This window comes from Mus caroli, unplaced genomic scaffold, assembly GCF_978045245.1.
Source record: "Mus caroli unplaced genomic scaffold, Mus_caroli_1 scaffold_8, whole genome shotgun sequence".
Taxonomy (NCBI): domain Eukaryota; kingdom Metazoa; phylum Chordata; class Mammalia; order Rodentia; family Muridae; genus Mus; species Mus caroli.
The window spans coordinates 54,437,233-54,459,674 of NW_028227263.1; the positions used below are offsets into that span (position 1 = coordinate 54,437,233).

General features: G+C 38.9%; 1 protein-coding gene across 19 annotated transcripts in view; it reads right to left on the bottom strand.

The window, feature by feature from the left end:
• Positions 1-22,442, bottom strand: part of Dlg2 (discs large MAGUK scaffold protein 2) — a 2,003,181-nt gene that overhangs the window by 410,827 nt on the left and 1,569,912 nt on the right. For 14 of the 19 annotated variants that reach the window (XM_085841534.1, XM_029479404.2, XM_085841525.1 and 11 more), the window contains one exon: positions 15,544-15,699. The exons of the other annotated variants lie outside the window; for them this stretch is intronic. In XM_085841534.1, the coding sequence (XP_085697660.1) occupies positions 15,544-15,699 (156 nt within the window). The remainder of the gene's footprint in view (positions 1-15,543; positions 15,700-22,442) is intronic. 19 annotated transcript variants of the gene reach the window in all.

Below are 22,442 nucleotides of genomic sequence, written 5' to 3' on the forward strand. Positions count from 1 at the left end.
TCTTTGGTTTAGCAAATGCTGGTCATCACTACACTTTATGCTTTAGCATGGCCATGATTTCAGATATAGAAGGACATTTAAATCTCATGGAGGCTTTTGTCCAATGAAGGACGGTGGACGGCAACAGTATGAGCATGTTGTCATTCAGAAGTTATACTTTAAGTTTTCTTCAGAGAAGTATAAATGTGGCAATAAACAGTACTCATCTACGGATTTGGAGAAACATTGACCTAGAGAGCATTCATAATTCCAGAAGTGACATATGGGCTTGTTCAACCTGTGACTTATGATTAGTCTTCATGTGGCCCTGGACACATATGAATGAAGCCCAATACATGTGCAGACAACATTATCATGTTGCAATATCAAAGGGCTGGAAACCCTTAGGACAAAGTATGTTTGTAGTTTTATCTGAGGTTGGAGAAGATCTTACTAACAGTGCAGTTTAACTAGTGGAAAGAGTAGACCTGACAGTGGTGGTGTACTCCTTTAATCCCAGCACTAGGGAGGCAGAGGCAGGTGAATCTCAACGAGTCTGTAGCTAGGGCTACACAGAAAAACTCTGTCTCAAAAAGTGAAACAAACAAACAAGCAAACAAAAGTGGAAAGAGTAAGGAAAGGGGCTGCTGTAACTAGTAGATCTCTCTGTTTTATTTCAAACTAAATGCAGTCATTTGACTCAGTTAATATTCTGTTGGTTATTAGTCCCTCACACCCCACTTCTCTCTCAGTGTGCACATCCCTTATCTCTTATTTTAATCATCATAATAAATTAACATAACTTTTAAAATATCCTTTTACACATGCCCCCTGTAACAGTACCTGCTATGTAGGCTTCTAATTATTTTCCTGATTGGCGTGCTTCCCTCTATAAGGTTAGGAGTCCCTTTAGCAGTGGTTTTAATAAAAAAAAATCTGAAAATCAAAGACCATGACTGTTTTTTGTAATATACAGTGGGTTGTTCCAGTAACAATATATGATGGGTATTTAAATATGTAAATTGAAACCCAGTAAGATGTAGTCACTGATAGGCAGGAGGCACAGAAGATTGTTGAAATCTAGGGACAGGTACACATTCCAATACTGAGGATATGAAAAGTCAGAGGAAAAGTCATTGCTGAGTGTAATGGACAAGTGATGGATAAAAGGAAGCATGTCAAAGGGACAGAGAAGAAAGAAACATTCTAGACACAAGTGGGACTATATACTCATAAGTAGTATGTGGATATCAAAAGGAGGGTGGGCTTGAGGGATTGTGCAAAGCAAACATCTGAGATAAGCTTTCACCAAGATAAAATATAAGGTTCACAATGTTCCCACTGGATTCATAAACAAAAGTTTGATGACTTTTGGACATTTATTTCAGAGGACAGACAGATAAGAGCTCTTGAGCTGTGAAGATCAAATGGAATATAGAAGGGGAGATGAGTCATCAAGCTGGAATGGTATCACTGTGTGTGTGTGTGTGTGTGTGTGTGTGTGTGTTGTACATGCAAATGTTTGTGTGGTACAGGGTTACTACCTACAGGGCCCAAAGTTTACTGTTTTGGTTAGGCTGCTTAGCTGGTGATTTTTAGGCATGCGTGTTTCTCCTCTTTAATGCTAAGGTCATAAGCGTGGTGGCCATGTCTAGATTTGCATTTGGGTGTTAGGGATTCAAACTTATGTCCTCATGCTTTTAGAGCAAGCCCTCTTATCCACTGAGCAAATTCTTCAGCCCCGTAGAACTCAACCTGTATCCCCACTCTAGCAACTGCTGTCTTTAAAAGTAAGATAGGACCATAAAATGCCTCGCATGTCGATTTTGTGTCAGGATTAGTAATTCTGTTTGCAGAACACTTAACAGAACGTAAGCACTTAGTAAATGAAGACTATTTACTGGAGGGTTTTATTTAATATAAAAAGTTTAAAGAGCACCAACCCTTCTAAATAACTGATCCCAATAATCTGTCAGAATAGGCACATCCTCTAACCTCCTCTCTAGTTAAGTGGATTTATATTATTTTATTTGAGTATTTAAGGTAGTAGGACATAATCTTCATTCCATTGTAACTACATGAATTCATGAACACTTTAATGAAGTTTTCACAGGTTATTGAACTATCTGCACAGGTCTACAGTGAAGAGCAGTTTTCTGATATTGTTGAACTTAAGGTTTTTAAGGTTTTAAGAGCTTAGACACAATCTTTTGTTTGAAAATCCTTTCTGGCTATCGTGTGTGTGACTTAAACATTACTTAATGCCCAAAGATATAATATGAACTTTAGGTCTATTTGTAATACACTTCACTTTTTCTTCCATTTATAGTGGGTGTAGGGAACATTAGCAGGGAATGGGATTCCTTCACCTTATCAAGTACTGACATTTGCTTAACATGCTGAGCAAATGTTCAGAATGACCAGCACTGAAAATAAAGTCCGTCTGCACATCTTAGTCTGCTCCTTCTCAGTCCTCTGAGTTTGTTGAATTGATTTTTGTTTTATTACATTTTACAGGGTCAATTAGAGTAGCCAAGAAGGTTATATCCATTATGCCCTCACTGTTCCTTTGAAACCTGAGTAGTGTAAATTCAATGATCCAAATTCCTCAAGACATATCAGAGGAAGGCATGTATGGTAGGACCTCACTTGGTGCTGCTGCCCATGGAGTACAAATGAACATAGCTTTGACAACAACAACAACAAATAGATGTCACATTTTTGCCATACACAATAAACATGCTGATGAAGTCTGGTTTCTGTGGCCTGATTTGGAAAACATCCACAAAGGATGAGGGATGGAATATGACCTGGCTGGAACATTCCCTTCTATCTACTTAGTCTTATGTCTTATGCCTGAGTGTAGACAGCTTTCTACTGAACATACATTCTACCTTTGAACCTTGAGACTGCCAGTCACTATGTGGGAGACACCATCCACTTATATCCTCTTCTGCTCGTGGGTCACCTGAGCGACATGTGGCCTGCTTCTTATCCATAAGGAATTGACAGGAAGATAGCCTATTTACTCTCACACAGAACTAGTATTAAAGGAGAAGCTTTTAATTTGTTTAAAGGTTTTATATACTTAATCCATTGAGAAATAATTGTATAAATGAACAAAAATATGTATTTATATATAGTGAAGGTGCCATGTAACAGGAAAAGAACAAAATCTTGTCATTTGGACATTTTTTTTGGGGGGGGGGGTTGAGACAGGGTTTCTCTGTATAGCCCTGGCTGTTCTGGAACTCACTTTGTAGACCAGGCTGGCCTCAAACTCAGAAATCCACCTGCCTCTGCCTACCAAGTGCTGGGATCAAAGGCATGTGCCCGGCTCATTTGGACAATTCTTAAAGTTCATTATTTCCCTGGTCATTATGGGATAGAATTTCATGTGAAAGAACTGTAAATCATGTGCAATCTTTTTAGTAACCTTTTTTTGGACTCACTAAGAAGAAAATGTCTGAAGACTGTCCAACCAGTGAGATGTGGGGTCAGGGAGAAGCTGAGTGGGAACACAGGTGGCTCTCTACTCTTTGACAAAGAATAGTGCATGGCTTTCTGTAATGGGGTTTCATTACGATGAGAATAAAGGATAAATCAGAAGAACCTTTTTAAAAGGATGCAAAGAAAGCAACTTTAGAAAATAAAGCGGGCTGGTGAGATGGCTCAGTGGGTAAGAGCACCCGACTGCTCTTCCGAAGGTCCAGAGTTCAAATCCCAGCAACCACATGGTGGCTCACAACCATCCGCAATGAGATCTGGCGCCCTCTTCTGGAGTGTCTGAAATCAGCTACAGTGTACTTACATATAATAAATAAAATAAATCTTTAAAAAAAAAAAGAAAAGAAAAGAAAATAAAGCAAGAAAGACAGCTAGAATTGCAGCCTCATGATGTGTAGAAGGTTTCTGGCCAGATTTTCAGGCGATACTATCCATGATCAGCAGTGGCTGATCCCTCTCTTTCTATCTACACGATCTTAGTCAGTGTTCCATCTCTCTTAAGGTAACTTCTGAACTCTGGGACTGTAAAAGTAGATCATCTTGTGAGAAAGAAAATGTCCTCAAAACGGAATGTTAATAATGCCCAACCAAAATAGCCTGTGCCTGTCTTGTCTATTTCCCTGCTGGAGAGGCAGGCAGTCTAGATGAGAGGCTGATTTTATGGGTCACAAGGACCCCAGAGGAAAGCGCTCCATTACTAAAATCAGGGCAAGGAATACGGTTGAGACAGGAACATAACTGCTCTAAAAGATTGAAGGAGACAACAAAAGCCATTCTTTTTCCCGTGGGGTAAACAACCTTGAGGACCAGCAGTCTCACAGGGCAACAGTCCAGGGGAATATGGGGATCTGCAGGAGGGAGTCAGGACTCCTGATTGACTGTGAAGTAGCTGTCGAGGATAGCAAGAATGTGCACAGAGAACCTTTGTAAAAGATGGTCAGTGCCTCACTTTGTGGCTTTCAGGTATGGCACAGAATCTAGAAGTCTAGTCTAGGCAGGGTTCCAGCACAGACAAAGGTGGGAAGGGAAGAGATGCAAACCTAAGATAGAATTCTCTAAGGATCTAGACAGGGACAAACGACAAAAGTTAAGTAAGATGTTGTAAGCAAGGAGAGCGTTGTGGGAAAATATTAAAGAAAATGGTAGGTTACACTGTGGGAATAACTGAGATGATGTATGAAGTCACCAAGGGCCATTGTAAGAAAGAAGGAAAAAGCACAGCAGTCTACTGATTATAATGGGATCTGGTCAGGAGCTTGTATGTTTCCACTTTTCTCCCCTGTATCCTCTTTCTCATGATCAGGTTAACCTGCATCTGGCACTAACAGGATTTCACTGACAGGAAAAATAGTACCTTCCTGAATAGCCACTGCTCTGAGCTTGCAAGTGACAGATAAAGAGAAAAACAGGCTATGGTCTGACATTTAGCTTCTACAACAGATTCCTGGATGTCTGAAACTCAAAGAATCCAAACTATAGCATCAGAAGAAACCATACTAGACCCAAAATAAGTAGAAAGAAAAGCAAAGGTACACACACAAACACATGTGTACACATGATCACACAAATACATAAATACACCTACATGTGTGTGCATGCACATACATGTGCTAACACACATGAACACATAAACAAACACATGTATGTTCATCCATGTGTGCATGCGTACACACATCTGTATATGCATGTGTATGCACACACACATACACACACACACACTTGAAATAATACAAATTATTTGTAGACATCTACATATTTGCTTTTTAGCATGGATGGCTGTTGATACTATATACAGAAGACACCATGTTGATCCAGTCACTAGAGCTACTGAGAACAAGAGTCAATCACATCTGGGTTAAGAATGTGCACATGCTCCAACTGAGTACTTGACATATATTAGTGGTCTGAGACACAGTTCCCTCATCTGGGAACCATGAAGTTTGCAGTAAATTGCCTGGTTTAACCCCCATCTCTGAACTTATGTTAGCCTCTTTATCTTTTAGCCTATAAGTTGCACTGACATGTAATTTCACCATTGTGCCCGAGGCACAAAAAGGAAGCAGGACACTAAAAGAACTCAAGAGAGATGGAAATGAAAATGATAACTAAGATTCCTATCTACTACTCCAAAGCTGGGCCATCTGTTCTCTTAAGTGGGGTGTTCACAAGACTATCTGCTGTGGAAGACAAATCAGTGATCAGATTGAACCTGAAAGCTGTTTACCGGACCCCAGGCTCTGGCACACACATTCTTCTTGTAGAAGAAAGGGAGATTTTTTTAATGTGAATTTAATGGTGCTGGCCACCTTGCCAGTGACCATTTTAAAGCAAATCATACAGCCAGGCACTCTAGGAGACACCCATCATAGCATCACCCAAGGCCGGGAGATCTGTTTGAGACCGGTCAATGTTACACTGTGAGACCCTATGTTGGGGGGGGGTAGGGGCTGATTAAAAGTTTATCCTTTTAATATGCATAAGGTCTGCCAAACCAAAATAAAGGCTTGAAAAGGCTGCAAGAGCAAAGTGATTTTAATCTCATAACAAAGATGAAAATATTCTGTATTGGAAAACGTTTAAGCATCTCTCTGAACACAGGTAAGTTTGCACAGCAGTCCTCCTACACTGCCAAGCCAACCATCTGTCCGCCTTCATAATTTACAGCATTCATAATTAGGTCATGAATGGGAAGCGCCTCTTATAGTAGTATTGTAAAAAAAACCATCATTTTAATTTTACTTATCCTGAGGTGTCTTTATCATGGGGAGACCTTATGATGTCACTTTGCTTATCAGGGGCTTCTCTCAGCAATTTATTTGTAACCACCACATCCTCCTAGAGACCTGGATAAATGAATGCTTTACAGTTGCTCCTTCCCTCCTGAGGAAGCTAATGACCAGAAAAGAATTACAAATCATCCACTCAGGTGATTTATAGAGAGTTGGAGTGAGAATTCTAATCCTCACAAGACTGAATTCAGAGGTTCTGCTTCTATTTATATACTAATAATTATTTGATTTTTCTTTCTTCCTGCCTATCATCCATCCATCTGTCTGCCTGTCTGTCTGTCTGTCCATGCATCCGTCCGTTAGCCTGTCTATCTTTTTTTTTTTTTGGTTTTTCGAGACAGGGTTTCTCTGTGTAGCCCTGGCTGTTCTGGAACTCACTTTGTAGACCAGGCTGGCCTCGAACTCAGAAATCCGCCTGCCTCTGCCTCCCAAGTGCTGGGATTAAAGGCGTGCGTGTCTATCTTAACAATAGTTAAATGGTGTATAGTGTATATAGATTCAGGACAAGTACAGAATAGATTCCAGAACCTGCCCACTCAGGTTCAAATTCTATTCATGTAAAAGTTCCCTTAGGTTCTTAGGACCTCAGTTGCTCCACTTGAAAAATGAGCACTATAATAACTCTTGCTTTCCTAGGGTGCTATGGTGTTTAATGGGATTATTTTTTGTAAATGATTAACTGCTAGATAATTAGTAGATTATATATGTATTTTTTCTAATAATAGCAATTGCTATTATTATAGTTTTGGTATCATCAAATCTATTACATGATGGGTACCATTTTTAATGTCCAATAAGATAATTAATAAAATAAAACATTGATTTAATGGGATTAATATTATAAAAGTAAGTCTTCCTGTTTTGAGACAGTCTCACTATGCAGTCCGGACTCACCTGACATTTGCCACTGGCCCTGGGTGATCAGTGTTAAGTCTTGACTATTTCATTTTCAGCGATTTTGTTTCATAGTTCCATGTATTTGTCAAATCAGGCACTATAATACTTTCAATACAATTGGTGCAATCATACCTACCTATTATGTTGTATAAAGATGAAATGAGTTACTACACATAAAACTGTTGCAATAGTCCCTAACACATGAAAGCACTCTACATGTTAGTAGTTTTAATTAATATCTGCAGTGTGGGTGTTACAATTTAGTGTTACTATTTCCATTCTTTTTTGAGTCCTACAATTTGTTGCCATAGTGATTTTGTATAGAATTTCCCTCTACAGAAGGTTGGTTTTGAAATTGCATTTATACTCTGACCTCTTACCACCACCAAATAATATGATGGTTGCCTAAGTAAATGCATTTATTATGCCTGAAACAGCAAAAAAGGTATCCTAAAATTAAGGGGGAAATATTCTTAAAGTCTCAGATAGAGACATACTTTGTCTTTTTTTTTAAAGCAGCAGATCAATTAAACATAATTATTCAATTTTCAGAGACTTATTTAAACCAGAGAAAGAGTTTTGGAATGAGACCAACCTGGGCTGGTTCGAGCTCTGGTATAACAAATTATCTGCTCCTGACTAAGCCTTCATTCCTACCCCACCTGCCAGCATCGTAGAGTGCCAGGGAGCTTATAAAGCAGGTGTGTTTGGTTGTGTGCATACTGTACAATTTTAATTGTTATTCAAAAATCTATTTTTGAATTTTTAAAGAAAATTCTTGCTCAAGTATTAAAATGTTAAAAAACACTGGGAAAGATGCTAAGGGGTTATTTCAGAAAATGTAGTAGTTGACAAGCAAAGCCTGATTCATTAGGATCCTTTGTACCATCACACTGTGGAGGGGAGAGGCTAGGATTTATATCTGGCAAGAACACCCTCATTCGTGTCAGGAGCCAATGGCACTCTCCGATGTTCCTTAATTCAGACTGGGCTTAGTGAGCATCTCATCCAAAAAAGTAGGGGATGCCTTTCAAACCGAAGCTGCCATACTGATTTAGCAAGAGCTGTGCCTTAGGAGCCAGACGACAGTCTTTCTCTCTGGTTTTAATTAAGAACAAGCTGAACAATCCTTTACATTGTACAAATCTTTTAAGTAAGTAAGAAAGTCAATGGTTTGTTCTTTGTCTTCTCTATTGGTGTTATCTCTCAGATTAAGTAGCGTGAGTAAGGCTCAGATTTTCTGTCATGAACCACAGTTGGTGGCAGAGTGGATGGGGTGTGTGGAGAACTGAAAGAGACACTGGTGCATGTAGAGTCAGCAGTAATGAGGTTAAAACTCCATGAGAGCCTGAGTATAGAACTGAGCATGCTCTACGTAGAGCCCAGAGACTCCACTTGTTTTCTTGCATCCCACAATGATAAACACTTTATATCTGACATATTATAGTAAGAGAAAGGCTGTTATAATAAGAGAAAAGAATATGTGTGAGTTCAGACCTTTAAAAAGTGAATAAACAGAGGTAGAAAATATAGACTATTAAGGGTAACACCTGAGTTGAAAAAAATCATCTATTCCATTTCTCTAGATTCCTACAACCATCCTATAATGGGAACAATATAGATATGACTATTTTAAAACTTCTTCATGAGCAAATTGAAGGGGCGCGCCCGCGTGCGAGAGAGAGAGAGAGAGAGAGAGAGAGAGAGAGAGAGAGAGAGAGAGAGAGAGAGAGAGAGAGAGAGAGAAAACAAAAGTATGTGTGATTAGCACGGCCAAAGAAAGGACTTGAACCTAACTTGTGTAGGTACCATTCATTGTTGGGCCCTCTGACATCACATAGCATGCTTGAATAAGGGTCCTAATGTCTTTTGTTTTTCTTCCCTTTCATTATTGTAAACAACCTCAAAACTCCTTTTTAATATTGTGCATTAACTGTATAAAATATTGGGTTTCATTATGATAGTTCCATGTATGGACAACATTTTGTTGTCTTTTAAGGAATTTTAAGTAATATTTATTATGGAGAAGAGTGTCCCTTCCAAGAAGCAATGCAGTTACCATCTAGTGAGTTTAACGAGTCAGAAAAGTGTCCCCCACCCCTCAGCCCCATGCATCAATCACTAAGTAGAACTCAGCACTTAGAAGAGTCTGAATCCATTGATCTCTGCAGTCTCAGCTCAGGTCATCAGGATGTCAACTCTACTCTATGCTATGGAAGACATGTGCTAATTTCCCTGCCTACACATGCTTTCCACACAGTGGGATGATCAATCTCTTTAAATGTACAGTTCATACAGCAGCTTTAAAGCTGGCCTAAACTGGCCCACTGTCTATAGTAAGAACTCCAGACTCTTCAGCCTGTCAAGGCAGTCCCTCTATCATGATCTTCAGGTAACTCCATTTGGATCACCCTCCTATAGCTGCACAGGACTCGCGCCACTCCCATACAAAATCCTGCTTTTATAAACCATCAAGCTTATTTCGTTTATTGCAAACACACTGCTTCTCTAATCTGAAAGATGGTTTCAGTGTCTTCCCAATACTTTCAGAAAAACCAGAAGCACAGTCCACTTTTGTTTGTTATCTGTTGCTAAAGTTTCTAAAGTTTGACCAGCTAGGTGGAGTGCTAAACCTCTTCAGTGCTTGAGCACTGAGTGAATCATCAGTTACTCTTTGCTCAAGTAAACTTTTAAACTTAATTGATTTCAAACCTTAAAATACACACACACACACACACACACACACACACACACACACACACACACACACACACAACCAGCTATAGTATAGGGATTAGGTGCATTAGAAGAATAGACCTGTGAGCCAATATATATAACACAATGACTAAGTCATCTCTTGCATGTCATTGAGTTTAAGGGTGGAAACTATGTCTCACCCACTTTTGAATGCAAGCATGTAGGATATGACGGGCATGTGACAGTTCTGTGAATACATTCTCTTCAATAAGTGGAAGTACTATATACCTATAATGCTTTGAGTTTGTTTCTCATCCAAAATCTGCCAGCACATTTTAATTGGCTTTTAACTGTTTTGCCTGAGTCTCTCTTTTAAAATGCAAAATAATAATAACAAAGACCATTTTTTGTAAAAGAACACACGAAAATATGACATAGATGTTGAAAAGACAGCCAAGAATACTATTCACATTGCCTCAGGAGTATCAAAAGCAATAGCTGGTTCTTTCAAAGTGGAAAAACCAATTACAACATCAAAAACCTCCTGCTTTTTTTCTTTAAAGAAAAAGTGATGTACTAGATAAGCAGAAGTCTCATAGCAAAGTCACTTTCTTTCTTTCTTTCTTTCTTTCTTTCTTTCTTTCTTTCTTTCTTTCTTTCTTTCTTTCTTTCTTTCTTTCTTTCTTTCTTTCTTCTTTTATATAGAACTTCAAATTTAGCTTAACTCTAGTTCCGCTAATTTTCTTTTTGTAAACCACCTAAAGAAGTCACTCTAGATATACCCTACAGCTTTAGCCTGTATACCAAGTAATTTAAAAGGCTTTCCTAAGGAAAACACAATGCCTCTTTCTTTATATGGAGTCATTCAGTAATAGGCTACATACACAGTTCATCTCTGGGTGTTTGCTATAAGTTCAACGAACTGAGAACCTGGATTTTCCCATTGAAACTCAGATGACGTACAAACAAGGGGTTTTTAAAAATTTTGTCGGTTTACATTTGTCTTTTTGGTTGTCAATTTGGGATTAATAGCCAGAAGCTGGAAAGAACCCAGATGTCCCTCAACAGAGGAATGGATACAGAAATTATGGTACATTTACACAATGGAGTACTACTCAGCTATTAAAAAGAATGAATTTATGAAATTCCTAGCCAAATGGATGGACCTGGAGGGCATCATCTTGAGTGAAGTAACACAATCACAAAAGAACTCACATAATATGTATTCACTGATAAGTGGATATTAGCCCAAAACTTAGGATACCCAAGATATAAGATACAATTTGCTAAACGCATGAAACTCAAGAAGAATGAAGACCAAAGTGTGGACACTGTGCACCTTCTTAGAATTGGGAACAAAACACCCAGGGAAGGAGTTACAGAGACAAAGTTCATAGCTGTGATGTAAGGATGGACCATTTAGAGACTGCCGTATCCAGGGATCCATCCCATAATCAGCTTCTAAACGCTGACACCATTGCATACACTAGCAAGATTTTGCTGAAAGGACCCAAATATAGCTGTCTCTTGTGAGACTATGCAGGGGCCTAGCAAACACAGGAGTGGATGTTCACAGTCAGCTATTGGATGTATCACAGGGCTCCCAATGGAGAAGCTAGAGAAAGTACCCAAGGAGCTAAAGGGATCTGCAACCCTATTGTTGGAACAACATGATGTACTAACCAGAACCCCGGAGCTCTTGTCTCTAGCTGCATATGTATCGAAAGATGACCTAGTCGGCCATCAATGGAAAGAGAGGCCCATTGGACTTGCAAACTTTATATGCCCCAATATAGGGGAATGCCAGGGCCAAAAGAATGGGAATGGGTGGGTAGGGAAGTGGGGGGCGCTATGGGGGACTTTTGGGATAGCATTGGAAATGTAATTGAGGAAAATATGTAATAAAAATATTAAAAATTAAAAAAAATGTAATGATAGTTTCAAAGGCTGAGTTTCCCTGAGCTAAATCCTAATCTGAGGTTTGAGGAAGTGATTAATGTACCAATGTTGATGGACTTTTTAAACAGACTTTGGGGGCATTCTCAAATGTCCTGAAAACCACACCCCATCATTCAGTGTAGTTTAAAGGTCACAGTTTTTCCTCCAACAATTTTAGTTGATTTTTTTTCAGCACATATCTCAGTAAAACATTGTTATAGTACAGAATTTTGCATTTGGCTGGAGCTTAGAGCAGGTAAGTTGGAAGGATAGATATATACATTCTTTTAATTTCTTTTTAGGCAGAATCTTTTAACATGTTTCAGTGTTATTTTTTTACAGTGATATTTGAGCAATATTAAAGCAGAAACTAAGGAAGTTAATAGATTGGGCTTCTCAGCGTAACTAGCCTGGAGATGGGATTCCTTCATAAAAGACCCTAGGATATAGTGGAAAACTAAGATGCAGTACAGAAAGTGGAACCAGAATTTTTGAACAATTCTCATGAATTATTAGTTACAATTTAAGAAACATCTGGTGGGAGAGGTTACTTCCCAGTGGAGAAGTAAGTAAACTCGGAACAAACCACTCTGTCTTCATGAGGAGCCCACAGTTGCCTAAAGGGTCTGAAATGTGGACACAGAGCACTAAAGTAACTTAGGCAAAAAGGTAACACAAAATGCATTGCCATCACTGTAATTTGTTTCCATGTGTAAGTTCAAGAATTCCTGGGATAGTGTGACACAGTTGTTATGAACTGAGTAAAGCAAGCTTGAGCGGAACCTGGCGCAGAAGTAGGTTACCATTTTGCTTGTCGAAGATCTTATTTCTATTTTTATTTTTTTCTAAAATAAAAGTATATGATCCTTAAATTTTCAGGGAGAGCTATTGATGTGTGTGTGTGTGTGTGTGTGCGCGTGTGTGCACACACATATGTACACACATGCAAGAGGAGATTATAATAAGGGACCAATTTTTTCTTTCAAGGAGCTTCTCTAACCAAATGCAGTTTAAGCTTGGATCTAAGATGACCAGAAGCTAATTAGGCGAATTGGAAAAAAGCCATTCCATTCAAGTGAGAAGCACGTGGGAAGAGACAGCTAGAGATGGAATGTGTTTTGTGAATAAAATGTGTGCCCGTGTGAATAATGTGGTCAGCAAAACGAAGAGGGAAATGAGGTGCTCCAGAGGCAGGCAGATGCTAGATCATGCAGAGCCTGACTTTGCATTTTATCCTTAATGCAAAAGGAGAGAGGGATTTGATCTGTTTTATTTTAGCAGATCACTTTAGCCACATTCAAGATAAGGTATGAGGCAGACAGTGGATGTGGTGAGAGCAATGAAGAAGTTAGGTGGCACATATAGAGGTGGAGGGTACACAGACTTCTGTTATTTTGGGGATAGAGTCAATAGGGCTTGAAGGTGGACTTGGTGAGGGAGGTGAGGAGTCCAATATCCCAAGTATTATGCTCAGGTATTTGACTTGAGCCACATGGCCAGTGTTGATGCCACTCATTAATCTGGAGATTCAGAAGGAGGGGCAAGTGGGTTTAAATCAAAACTTTTGGCATCAGTATATTGCTGAAAAACCCTCTAGAATGGGTGTACATATACATATGTGAATAATTTTCACCTAGCAAGGTAAAAGAGAAGATGGAGGCAAAATAAAAGAAGGGGGAATGGACAGAATTAGAATGAGCAGAAAATAGAATCTCCAAAGTCCTGGGAAAGGAGGTGTGTTCTGGGGATGGGTTCAAATAAAAATTGCTTAGGGCATGTGATTTGAAAAGCACATGCCGAACTAACCACAATGCTTTGATTTGCAAAACATAGAAATATTTCCTTGTCTTCAAAAAAGTGATTATAGTGCATAGATAGAAGAGAAGTAAGTCTGATGGGTTCATGCCATGGTTAGACTCCGACAGCTCTTTATTGGTAATTTTTTAAAGGAGGGATCAATTAAGATCCCCACTGGAGTGGATCACAGTCAATGTAAGACCCACGTCCATGAGAGAAACAAGAATAGCAACAACAAAACAAAAGGAAGCAAAACCACAACACTTGACAGTGAAGCAGACAAATGAAGATGAGAAAAAGATAAAGATAAACGATGAAGAGATTTTCCAGTGAGCAAAGATGTCTCCAACAGTATGCCTGTATTGCTGCAGAGGCACCTGTTCTGCCAGGTCATCTGCCCCTTGGACTTGAACCCCACATCTGTCACTTAGTGGATGATCTGACACAAATCAGGCAATTTCTGAAATCTTTATTTCCTCTCTTAGAAAAGCAAAATCAAATCTATTTCATAATTTGATTCAGAGTTGGAAGAAATAATTCAAAAGAGGAACATTAGCACAATGCCTGGCTTAAGGAGAGTTCAGTGTTCAGAGCTGCCCATGTGTAGCCGCCCATAAGGAAGTGACTGCTACAGTCTACATGTCTTCCTTTCTCCCTCTAGCAGTGAGCAGCTTCTAAGCTGTATAGGTCACTACACCAATAAATAGATATTTTGGAAATTGTTAAAAAGGTAGAATTTAGTTAACATTTATCAATCACTCTGAAGTATTTGTAAACTTAAATTAGTTCAAATACATAAAATTTGGCCAGTGGATGGGACAGTCAAAAATTTCTTATTCAGTTCTAGAAATTCTACCTACAACTAAAAGTTTGTTATTTAATTCTCTGAGATGACTATTGACTGTTAAGTGGATTACTTAAAACATGAAAAGATAAAGATATTTTAAAAATGAAGGTCCTTTTAACTCTTTTTCATCTTGAATGTCTCTGAAATCTGAATTTTCTCAGCCCTAACAACAGAAGACACTGATTCTGAAAACATAATTAAATAAGCAGCCCCTCTGCATAGGAATCTTTCCACTGGCCCCTCCCTCTAGCCTGAACTACAAGCTGCTCATAGATCACTAGATTTTATGTTTTCTACCTTGCTTTCTCTGTGATTCTGGCTACAATGGACCACAGGATTTTCATCCTCAAACACATGGCTTAGGATATTTATGTATAGTCATGTCCAATCTTTAGACTTAGTAGAGTTTGCTTACAAAGTTGTTCTAGAAAAACTCAGAACATGCTAAGGTCAAATTTAAACTGCATGTTGATTGGCAAGATCACGCTGTGGGAAATCCCTTCACCTTCCTTGACTTTTGTATTTTCACATACATAGGAATGAATTAAATAAGACAGCATATATAAAAACCTAACAAGTAGCAAAGTATAACTTTGTTTATGTTCACTGTGGTTAGAGAGAAGCAATTAATTCTATAGTCTTAAGAAAGCAGGTAATTCCTCGGGGAGCCAGCTATAGGATGACTTTAATTTAATATTCTAATTAACAGGTTAAATGAGAGTAATAATGTGTACATATTTAGATCATTGAATCTGAGGGATAGTGAACATTGCTTAAGTATTATTTAAAATACTCAGTGAATGTTCGCTTTCATCCCTCTAGTGGAGAAAATGGTGCTGGAACAATATAATTATTTCCTTATTAAACACGTGGAGCTCTACATGATCATGTCCGAGGTGCTTAGTGAGCACAGCAGAAAGAACAAAAAAAAGCCATGTTCTTAATTTCTCCCATCGTACCATGGAAGCAGAACATCTTTCCACAAGGAAGGTGCTGAGTGCAAGAGAAGTGGGCGGAGACGAATTCCACCCATCCATCCTTGTGGAAGCACATGCAACCGGAGAAGATGAAGTGAGGAAGCGCATGCAGTACCTGGTCATGTCAGAGTCAGGGAGCAGGCCTAGGTGGTAGTGGGGGTAGGGAGTTGAGAGAAGGAAGCTTTTGTCACACTCAACAGGGGAATAGTGCCTGGGAGAAGCAGGCTTATCACACAGTTTATTCACAGTGCTGTAAACAGGTTCCGGCGGCCTGGTGACACAAGAGGAAGAAAAAGATGCATAGTTAGCAGACTCGAACACCAATCATGCAGGTAGTATCATTTCACTGTATTGTAAAGTAAAAACCCAACTTCATGACATTTTGTCATTGTGTCCCAGTACAAATCAAATTTTCCATTGCTTATACTTATTACATCATACAGTATTTATAGATTTATTCATGCACGTATTGACTTTATTCCTAACCTCAGCTGAGAATAGATATGGCACCATAAAAGTGTTTAGTACAATGTGACCTGTGCAGAGGGTTTCTGGAAGAGCTTCTGATAGGGAAGTTGTTTAAGCTAAGATTTTTATAATTTATCTCCTACTGATTACTTTCATCTGCTAATGAGAGACTCAAAGCAACATGCTGAATGGTACGTCAATAGCTATCTTGGATCATGAAGTGACCTAGGGGATACAAGTAAATTATACAGGGAGTTGAGCATATATGATGAGGCTGTAGAGCTGGTAACACTGAGGACATTACAATAACTCTGGCTTCCTTTCATGGGGGGATAAAAGACCATTTTCTAGTTTAAGGTAGTGGTACCACTTGTTATATAAATAGGATATGAAATTAAGAAGTATTTTCATAAAATTTAAGACTGTAGCTTTAATACAAAGATATAACTACCTTAGCCTATCATAAGGACTAATAACATTTTGTAATATTTGTAGTCAATTGAACACTATCCTTATGCAGAAAATATAAGGAATGCTATTTTCTTACTGTATAATCTGGAGTTTGTAAGTATTCAGAGAACTCATGAATCTCTGTGTTAAATCATTGCTGGTGTCTGATCTAAACTGCCAGCACAGGATCTTCAAAAAAATGTAGTTAATGGATATAAAACATTTCTACAATGATGTAACCTCCATATCCTATTTTCCCAGGAAAACTGATTCAATTTTCAGCCTGATGTTGACTCTACAGACCAAGAAAATGATGTTACCATTTTTTTATAGTTCAGTTTTGCCATATTTAGAGAAAAGCAGAACCAAAGCTGACCAATATGTGTCCTAAAAACAGCCTAGCTATATTGTATTCAGCTAAATTAAAGATAAATGATTCACTTTGGGGATACCATAATACATTCAAACCAATGAAAACTGACCTTGTACTTTGCTAAGAGCTGAACTCTGTAATCTTTCTTGTAGTTTTGTAATAACTTTATATCTATATAATATTATTATATTATTCAATGAAATAATTCAGTGTTCAGAAAAAGTTGCAATACAGTGGGTTTTAGAAGGACGTGCTCAGTTTTTCTTCTGCATAGGCATTAGGGGTGACTACCCCTAATGCCCTTTCATAAAGAATTGATTAGCTATCTATGCTTAATCATTTATCACCCAAAGCTTTTTGAATCCAGAGATAAGTTACTGGTATTGCAGGTTCATTTAATTCTGCTCTTTAATGTGACACTTCTTCCTTGTTGATGTGTTAGTTTTAGATGATCAGGTGTTAAAGACAAGGCTTCTCTGACTCATGTTTTTTTTCATGATTGTAAGAACACTTGATACCTGTGGACATGAACCAACAAGAAGAAACAAAGACTAATACACAGCCTACTTGACTAAGTCCTCTTACAAGCAAATAGCAAAATGAAAGCGATGGGTGAAAGGGAGGTGTATCTTTGAAGCTTTTCAGTCAATAGCTTCATTGCAGTCCTAGAATTCTGCCATGTAGTGTGTAAAAATATGTGTCAGTACAATAATAGTAAGTGCTACCCAAGCTACATTCTAAAAGCTGATTCTTTACTGAGAAAAATACATTTTTCCTGGCTCTTTCAAGGAAGTCCTAAGATATTCTGGGTATTTTTAGATCATCATTAAGCCTAAAACTTTCTATATCATCATTAGTTCTTAGTTTATAAAGTGTTATCAGTGAAGAAATGGAGGAGAAGCTTGAAGCACTGAGCATGTAGAGTTTATGCAGCTTCTGAAGAATGAATCCCTTGTGATAGTCTCTGGGCACAGAGTTCCTCCCCAGGCACATCATGCTCTTTGAAAACTACCTAGCCCTGAGTTCCAGAGGGTTTAATACTAGAAGCTATCAGATTAGTCCTTTGTAGTTATGTCCCCTGAGACATCTCTGCAGAGAGAAGAGCAATGCCAATAACTGTCCCTTGGATCTAGTGGCTGGAATACATGTCACCATCACTCCAGTAAAGAAATGCAGGGGAGATACAATTTTCTGCAATCTGAGTCAGCCAGTCACAATGGAAGGTCCTGTTTCTCTTGTTATAAGCACCCAGACTCAGAACATAATGAATATGGAAATCCAACCAAGGTGTTTACTTGCTCTCTTTATTCTGTGGTTATCCTATGGACTAGTGGGAGGGATCATTGATGATATTAGTGAAATTGCTAAGTGAACTTATAAAGAAATCATTTATCCTGCCATGGACTTACCAAAGGCCATAGGGAAATGACTTCTTGGTCTCATCTGCTGAGCCACCAGCATTTATTTGCTCATCTATGGGTTTATAATTGCAGGCTCTTGTAGCATATAATTAACACAATCCTGGCCCTTGATGATCTTTTGTCTTTTCTGAACTCCATTAGCACTTGCTGTTTGCTTTACTTCCTTCACGTTTTTTTCATCACAAATGCATGCACAATTAGGGCACAACGGAGAGGAATGCAGCATCTCTGTACTACTAAAAAAAAACTGCTCTGCTTGCAACAGCCCCTTCCCCTACTTGACAAAAACTCAACACAGCCCCTGCACAGCCAGTGTGACTTAGACCATTTGACCAGAACTAGGCACCTCCTTCTTGGTATGTTTATGATATGTGTGGTAGGGATCAAAAGAAAGAGAGAAAAACAAACACAAAACCCATGACTATTTAATTGGATTTTTTTCTATGAGAACAGGATAGTTATGAATAACAGTAAAGAAAAAGAAATTAGCTGGCAGTATAAGGAAAAGGTGCAGACATACTTAGTTACTGTAGAGGTGTCTTCTAGAGATAGAGAACCTAAATATTGCTGTCCAATGTCTGCAGGTTCACAGTCTAGGTTAATTCTAGAATAACAATGTAGGTTCATCCCACAAGACAGCTTGAGAGGAGGATGTAGGCTATTGAACTTCCCTGATGGCTCCCTTATGACATTTGTTGTATAATGAAAATCAACTACAAACTTCTTGCCCTATCCCCTTGACAGAGCTTAGGTCAAGTCTCTTGCTTGCAATTAAGAGAAAAATAAAACAGACACTTTCCGTTACTGCAAGTGGATTATGCTGCTCAGGAAAACTGCCAAAACCTGACTCCACAAAACCTCACAGAATCTTAGGCCACTACCAAATCAATCCTGCCCTTCAAATTTTGATATTTGGTTCATAATTGGTGCTTTTGCATTATTTTTATTTTAAACTATTGTATGAAAGTGTTATTAGTGGTGAGAATTATTGGTGTCCCTTTAATGTTTGCACCTGCTGTGAATATCTAGTGCCGAATCCCAGTTCCCCATAGTAAATGTTGATAAAAATGATGGGCATTTACACAACGAATACTGCTTAGCTATTAAAAACGAGGACATTATAATTTCTGCAGGCAAATGAATAGAACTAGAAAATGTCATCCTGAATGAGGTAACCTAGACCCAGAAGGACATACCTTACATGGTATGCACTCACTTATAAGTGTATACTAGCCATAAAATGTAGGATAACCATGCTAGCCACAATCTACAGATTTGAAAGGGTAGGTAAAATAGACATTGGAGGTTGATGGAGGAAGGAAACTGGGTGAGAGAGGAGACAGCAAGGGGCACCGGGTGGTGGTAGTGGGGATTGGGTGTAGGGAGAGCAGGGGAGAAAAGAGGTCATCTCTAGTACATTCCAGAGACCTGGAACAGGTTGTACTTCCAGGAGTCTAGGGGAGTAAGTCTAGCTGAGATTCCTAACAGTGGGGGATATGGAAACTATATTGGCCACCTACAGTCAGACGGTCTAGTAGAAGGATAAGGCCAGCAACCCACCCACAAAACCTTTGACCCAAAATATGTCCTACCTATAAGACATCCAATGACAAAGATGGAGTAGACACTGAGGGAATGGTCAACAAATGACTGGCCTAATTTGAGACCCATCCCATGGGCAAGAACCAATCCTTGATAGTATTAATGATACTCTGTTATGCTTGCAGATAGGATCCTGGCATGACTCTCCTCTGAGAGGCTCCATCCAGCAAATGATGTAAACAGATGCAGAGACCCATTGTCAAACTTTGGATGGAGCTCATGGAGTCTTGTGGATGAGTTGGGGAAAGGACTGAGGGATCAGAAGGAAATAGGGACTCTACAGATAGACCAACAGAGTCAATTAATCTGGACCCATGGGGGCTCCCAGAGACTGAATCACCAACCAGGAAGTAAGTATGGACTGGACCTAGGTCACCTGCTCATATGTATAGCTTGGTCACATGTGGGTTCCCCAACAACAGGAGCAGGGGTTGTCCCTGACTCTGTTGTCTACCTATTTATCCTATTCCCCTGAGTAGCCTTGTCTGGTCTCAGTGGGAGACTCTTTGGCTCTTTTTCTCTCTAGTGTTTAACTCTCTAGTGTTTCTAGGATAAAATCTCATTTATCTTTGCCATCTCCCTTGTTTCACTAGATATAGTGATGTATTAAGATGGCACTGTTACAGAAAATGACATCACAGCAATCTATACTTTTTTCTTGAGCCCAAACTACAAAAGAAGAGTACAGTAGTATAGTAGGATCTATTGGGGTCTGTGTTACTTTGCCTTTCAGCATGGACATCTATTTAAGAATATGCTGCATATGTATCGAAAGATGGCCTAGTCGGCCATCAATGGAAAGAGAGGCCCATTGGACTTGCAAACTTTATATGCCCCAATATAGGGGAATGCCAGGGCCAAAAGAATGGGAATGGGTGGGTAGGGAAGTGGGGGGCGCTATGGGGGACTTTTGGGATAGTATTGGAAATGTAATTGAGGAAAATATGTAATAAAAATATTAAAAAAAAAAAAAAAAAGAAAGGCAGCAGGAAGCAGCTCCAGTCTGACTCCTCACTCTCTGCTGCACACGGAAGGAGGTCTGACAGGCCCGCTACCCTAAAGAGCCATGAGTGCGAGGTTAAGCGCATCTTACCTGTGCCTTTCAAATCCAGGAGCATCTTTGTTCTTTGAGATGGGAGAGAGGGAGTTCTGTCTGTCCATTGCAAATTTTTGTATTGCCCTGCATTCCCTTAAATACTTAGAATATGACTTCTCTTACTTCAAGTGGAAGTCTTTAGAGACCCAGTGGCATTGTTGCCATTATGAGGCATGTGACATGCTAATCATAACAGTTATCATTTGATTAGCAGTTTGACATGGACATTGTTGTTGTTTTAGTTCATGATGAAGTGGTCAGAGTGGCAGGTGAATTCTGCTACATTTTAAAATGTCAATTATCAGTCTCGAGTAATTAGAATTATTCTTACAGATAACCAGAGAGTTCACAACCTATGCTATATAGTGTGTGGAACTGTCCAATTGTGTTAAAGAAAATGAAGTGGGATGGTCAATTCCTAAAATAAATATAACTCTTGAAAACGAAAAAAAAAAAAAAAAAGAATATGGATGTCTATTTAATACACCTAAATGGCTAAAATGGCAAAGCATCATATTCTCTGTCATCCTGTGGTGGCCATCTATGGCTGCCCAGATGGAACTTTCTCCATATTACTTGTATTAAAAAGATATAAAACCATCTGGATCAGTGATGACATCTGGGGCACCAAGGGCACCAATGAGTAAGCATCTGGCACATCATTTGACAGAGTATTATGGCTATGGTTTTTAAGCTCAAAAGAATGCTGTATAATTCTTTTCACAAATAATGCACCATTAGTAGTCAAGTATTCATTAGAGTAAGTATAGTAGGTCAGGGCTAATACAGCTTCAGGGTAGAGTTTATAAAACCTCTGAAAGTAGTTAGGGGATAAAGAGAATATTGGATTTGTTCATCTATAAATGCAATGACCTTTCATGATCATCAATAATAATGAGACTGCTTTCTCTTATTCCAAATGTTTAGCATTTGAGGAACATTTTATAATAGGTATGATATGGTGAGTTCTGGTGGACCTAGATGACCTGCAAGAACTGATTCAACCCCCATTCTAAACACCTTAAGTTCAGGTTCTAAAACTCCTCATGAGGCTCTTGGCATTGATGCCTTTTTCTCATTTTTACCTTCCTAATATATTACCTCCCCACGTACAGAACTATGCTGGTACCAGCTGGCAAGGATATAAACTAATCTTCTCAATAATAGGCTGCAGAAAGGTGAAGACAATGAGTGAGCTCTGTAGGATTTTAGTTCTTTTAAATTCTATCCTGTTGATCTCAGAGGTCTCCTTGGAGTTTTAGCACTCTCATCTAGAATACAGGAGCGTTGCAAGAATGGCATACGGCTGAGAAAAATAGGGAGTGTGTCCATGAAACGTTTAGCTTAGCCCAGGGTGCTTATTGTGGAATCCCCAAATGGCCACCATTATTATCTTGTTTCTCTTCCAAACTTCAATCCCCCAGGAATGAACAGCTTCTCAGAGCATTGCCCTCTGAATGTGAATGCATGGCAAGAAAGTCTTCATCCACTTAACCTAAACCAGGTATTTCACACCATTGTACTTTATGTACTTTGAGTTTTCTACAAGGATAAGACAAAGCAGTGACTGTGGTAGCTCTCATTAACAAACGTTCCTTTACAAT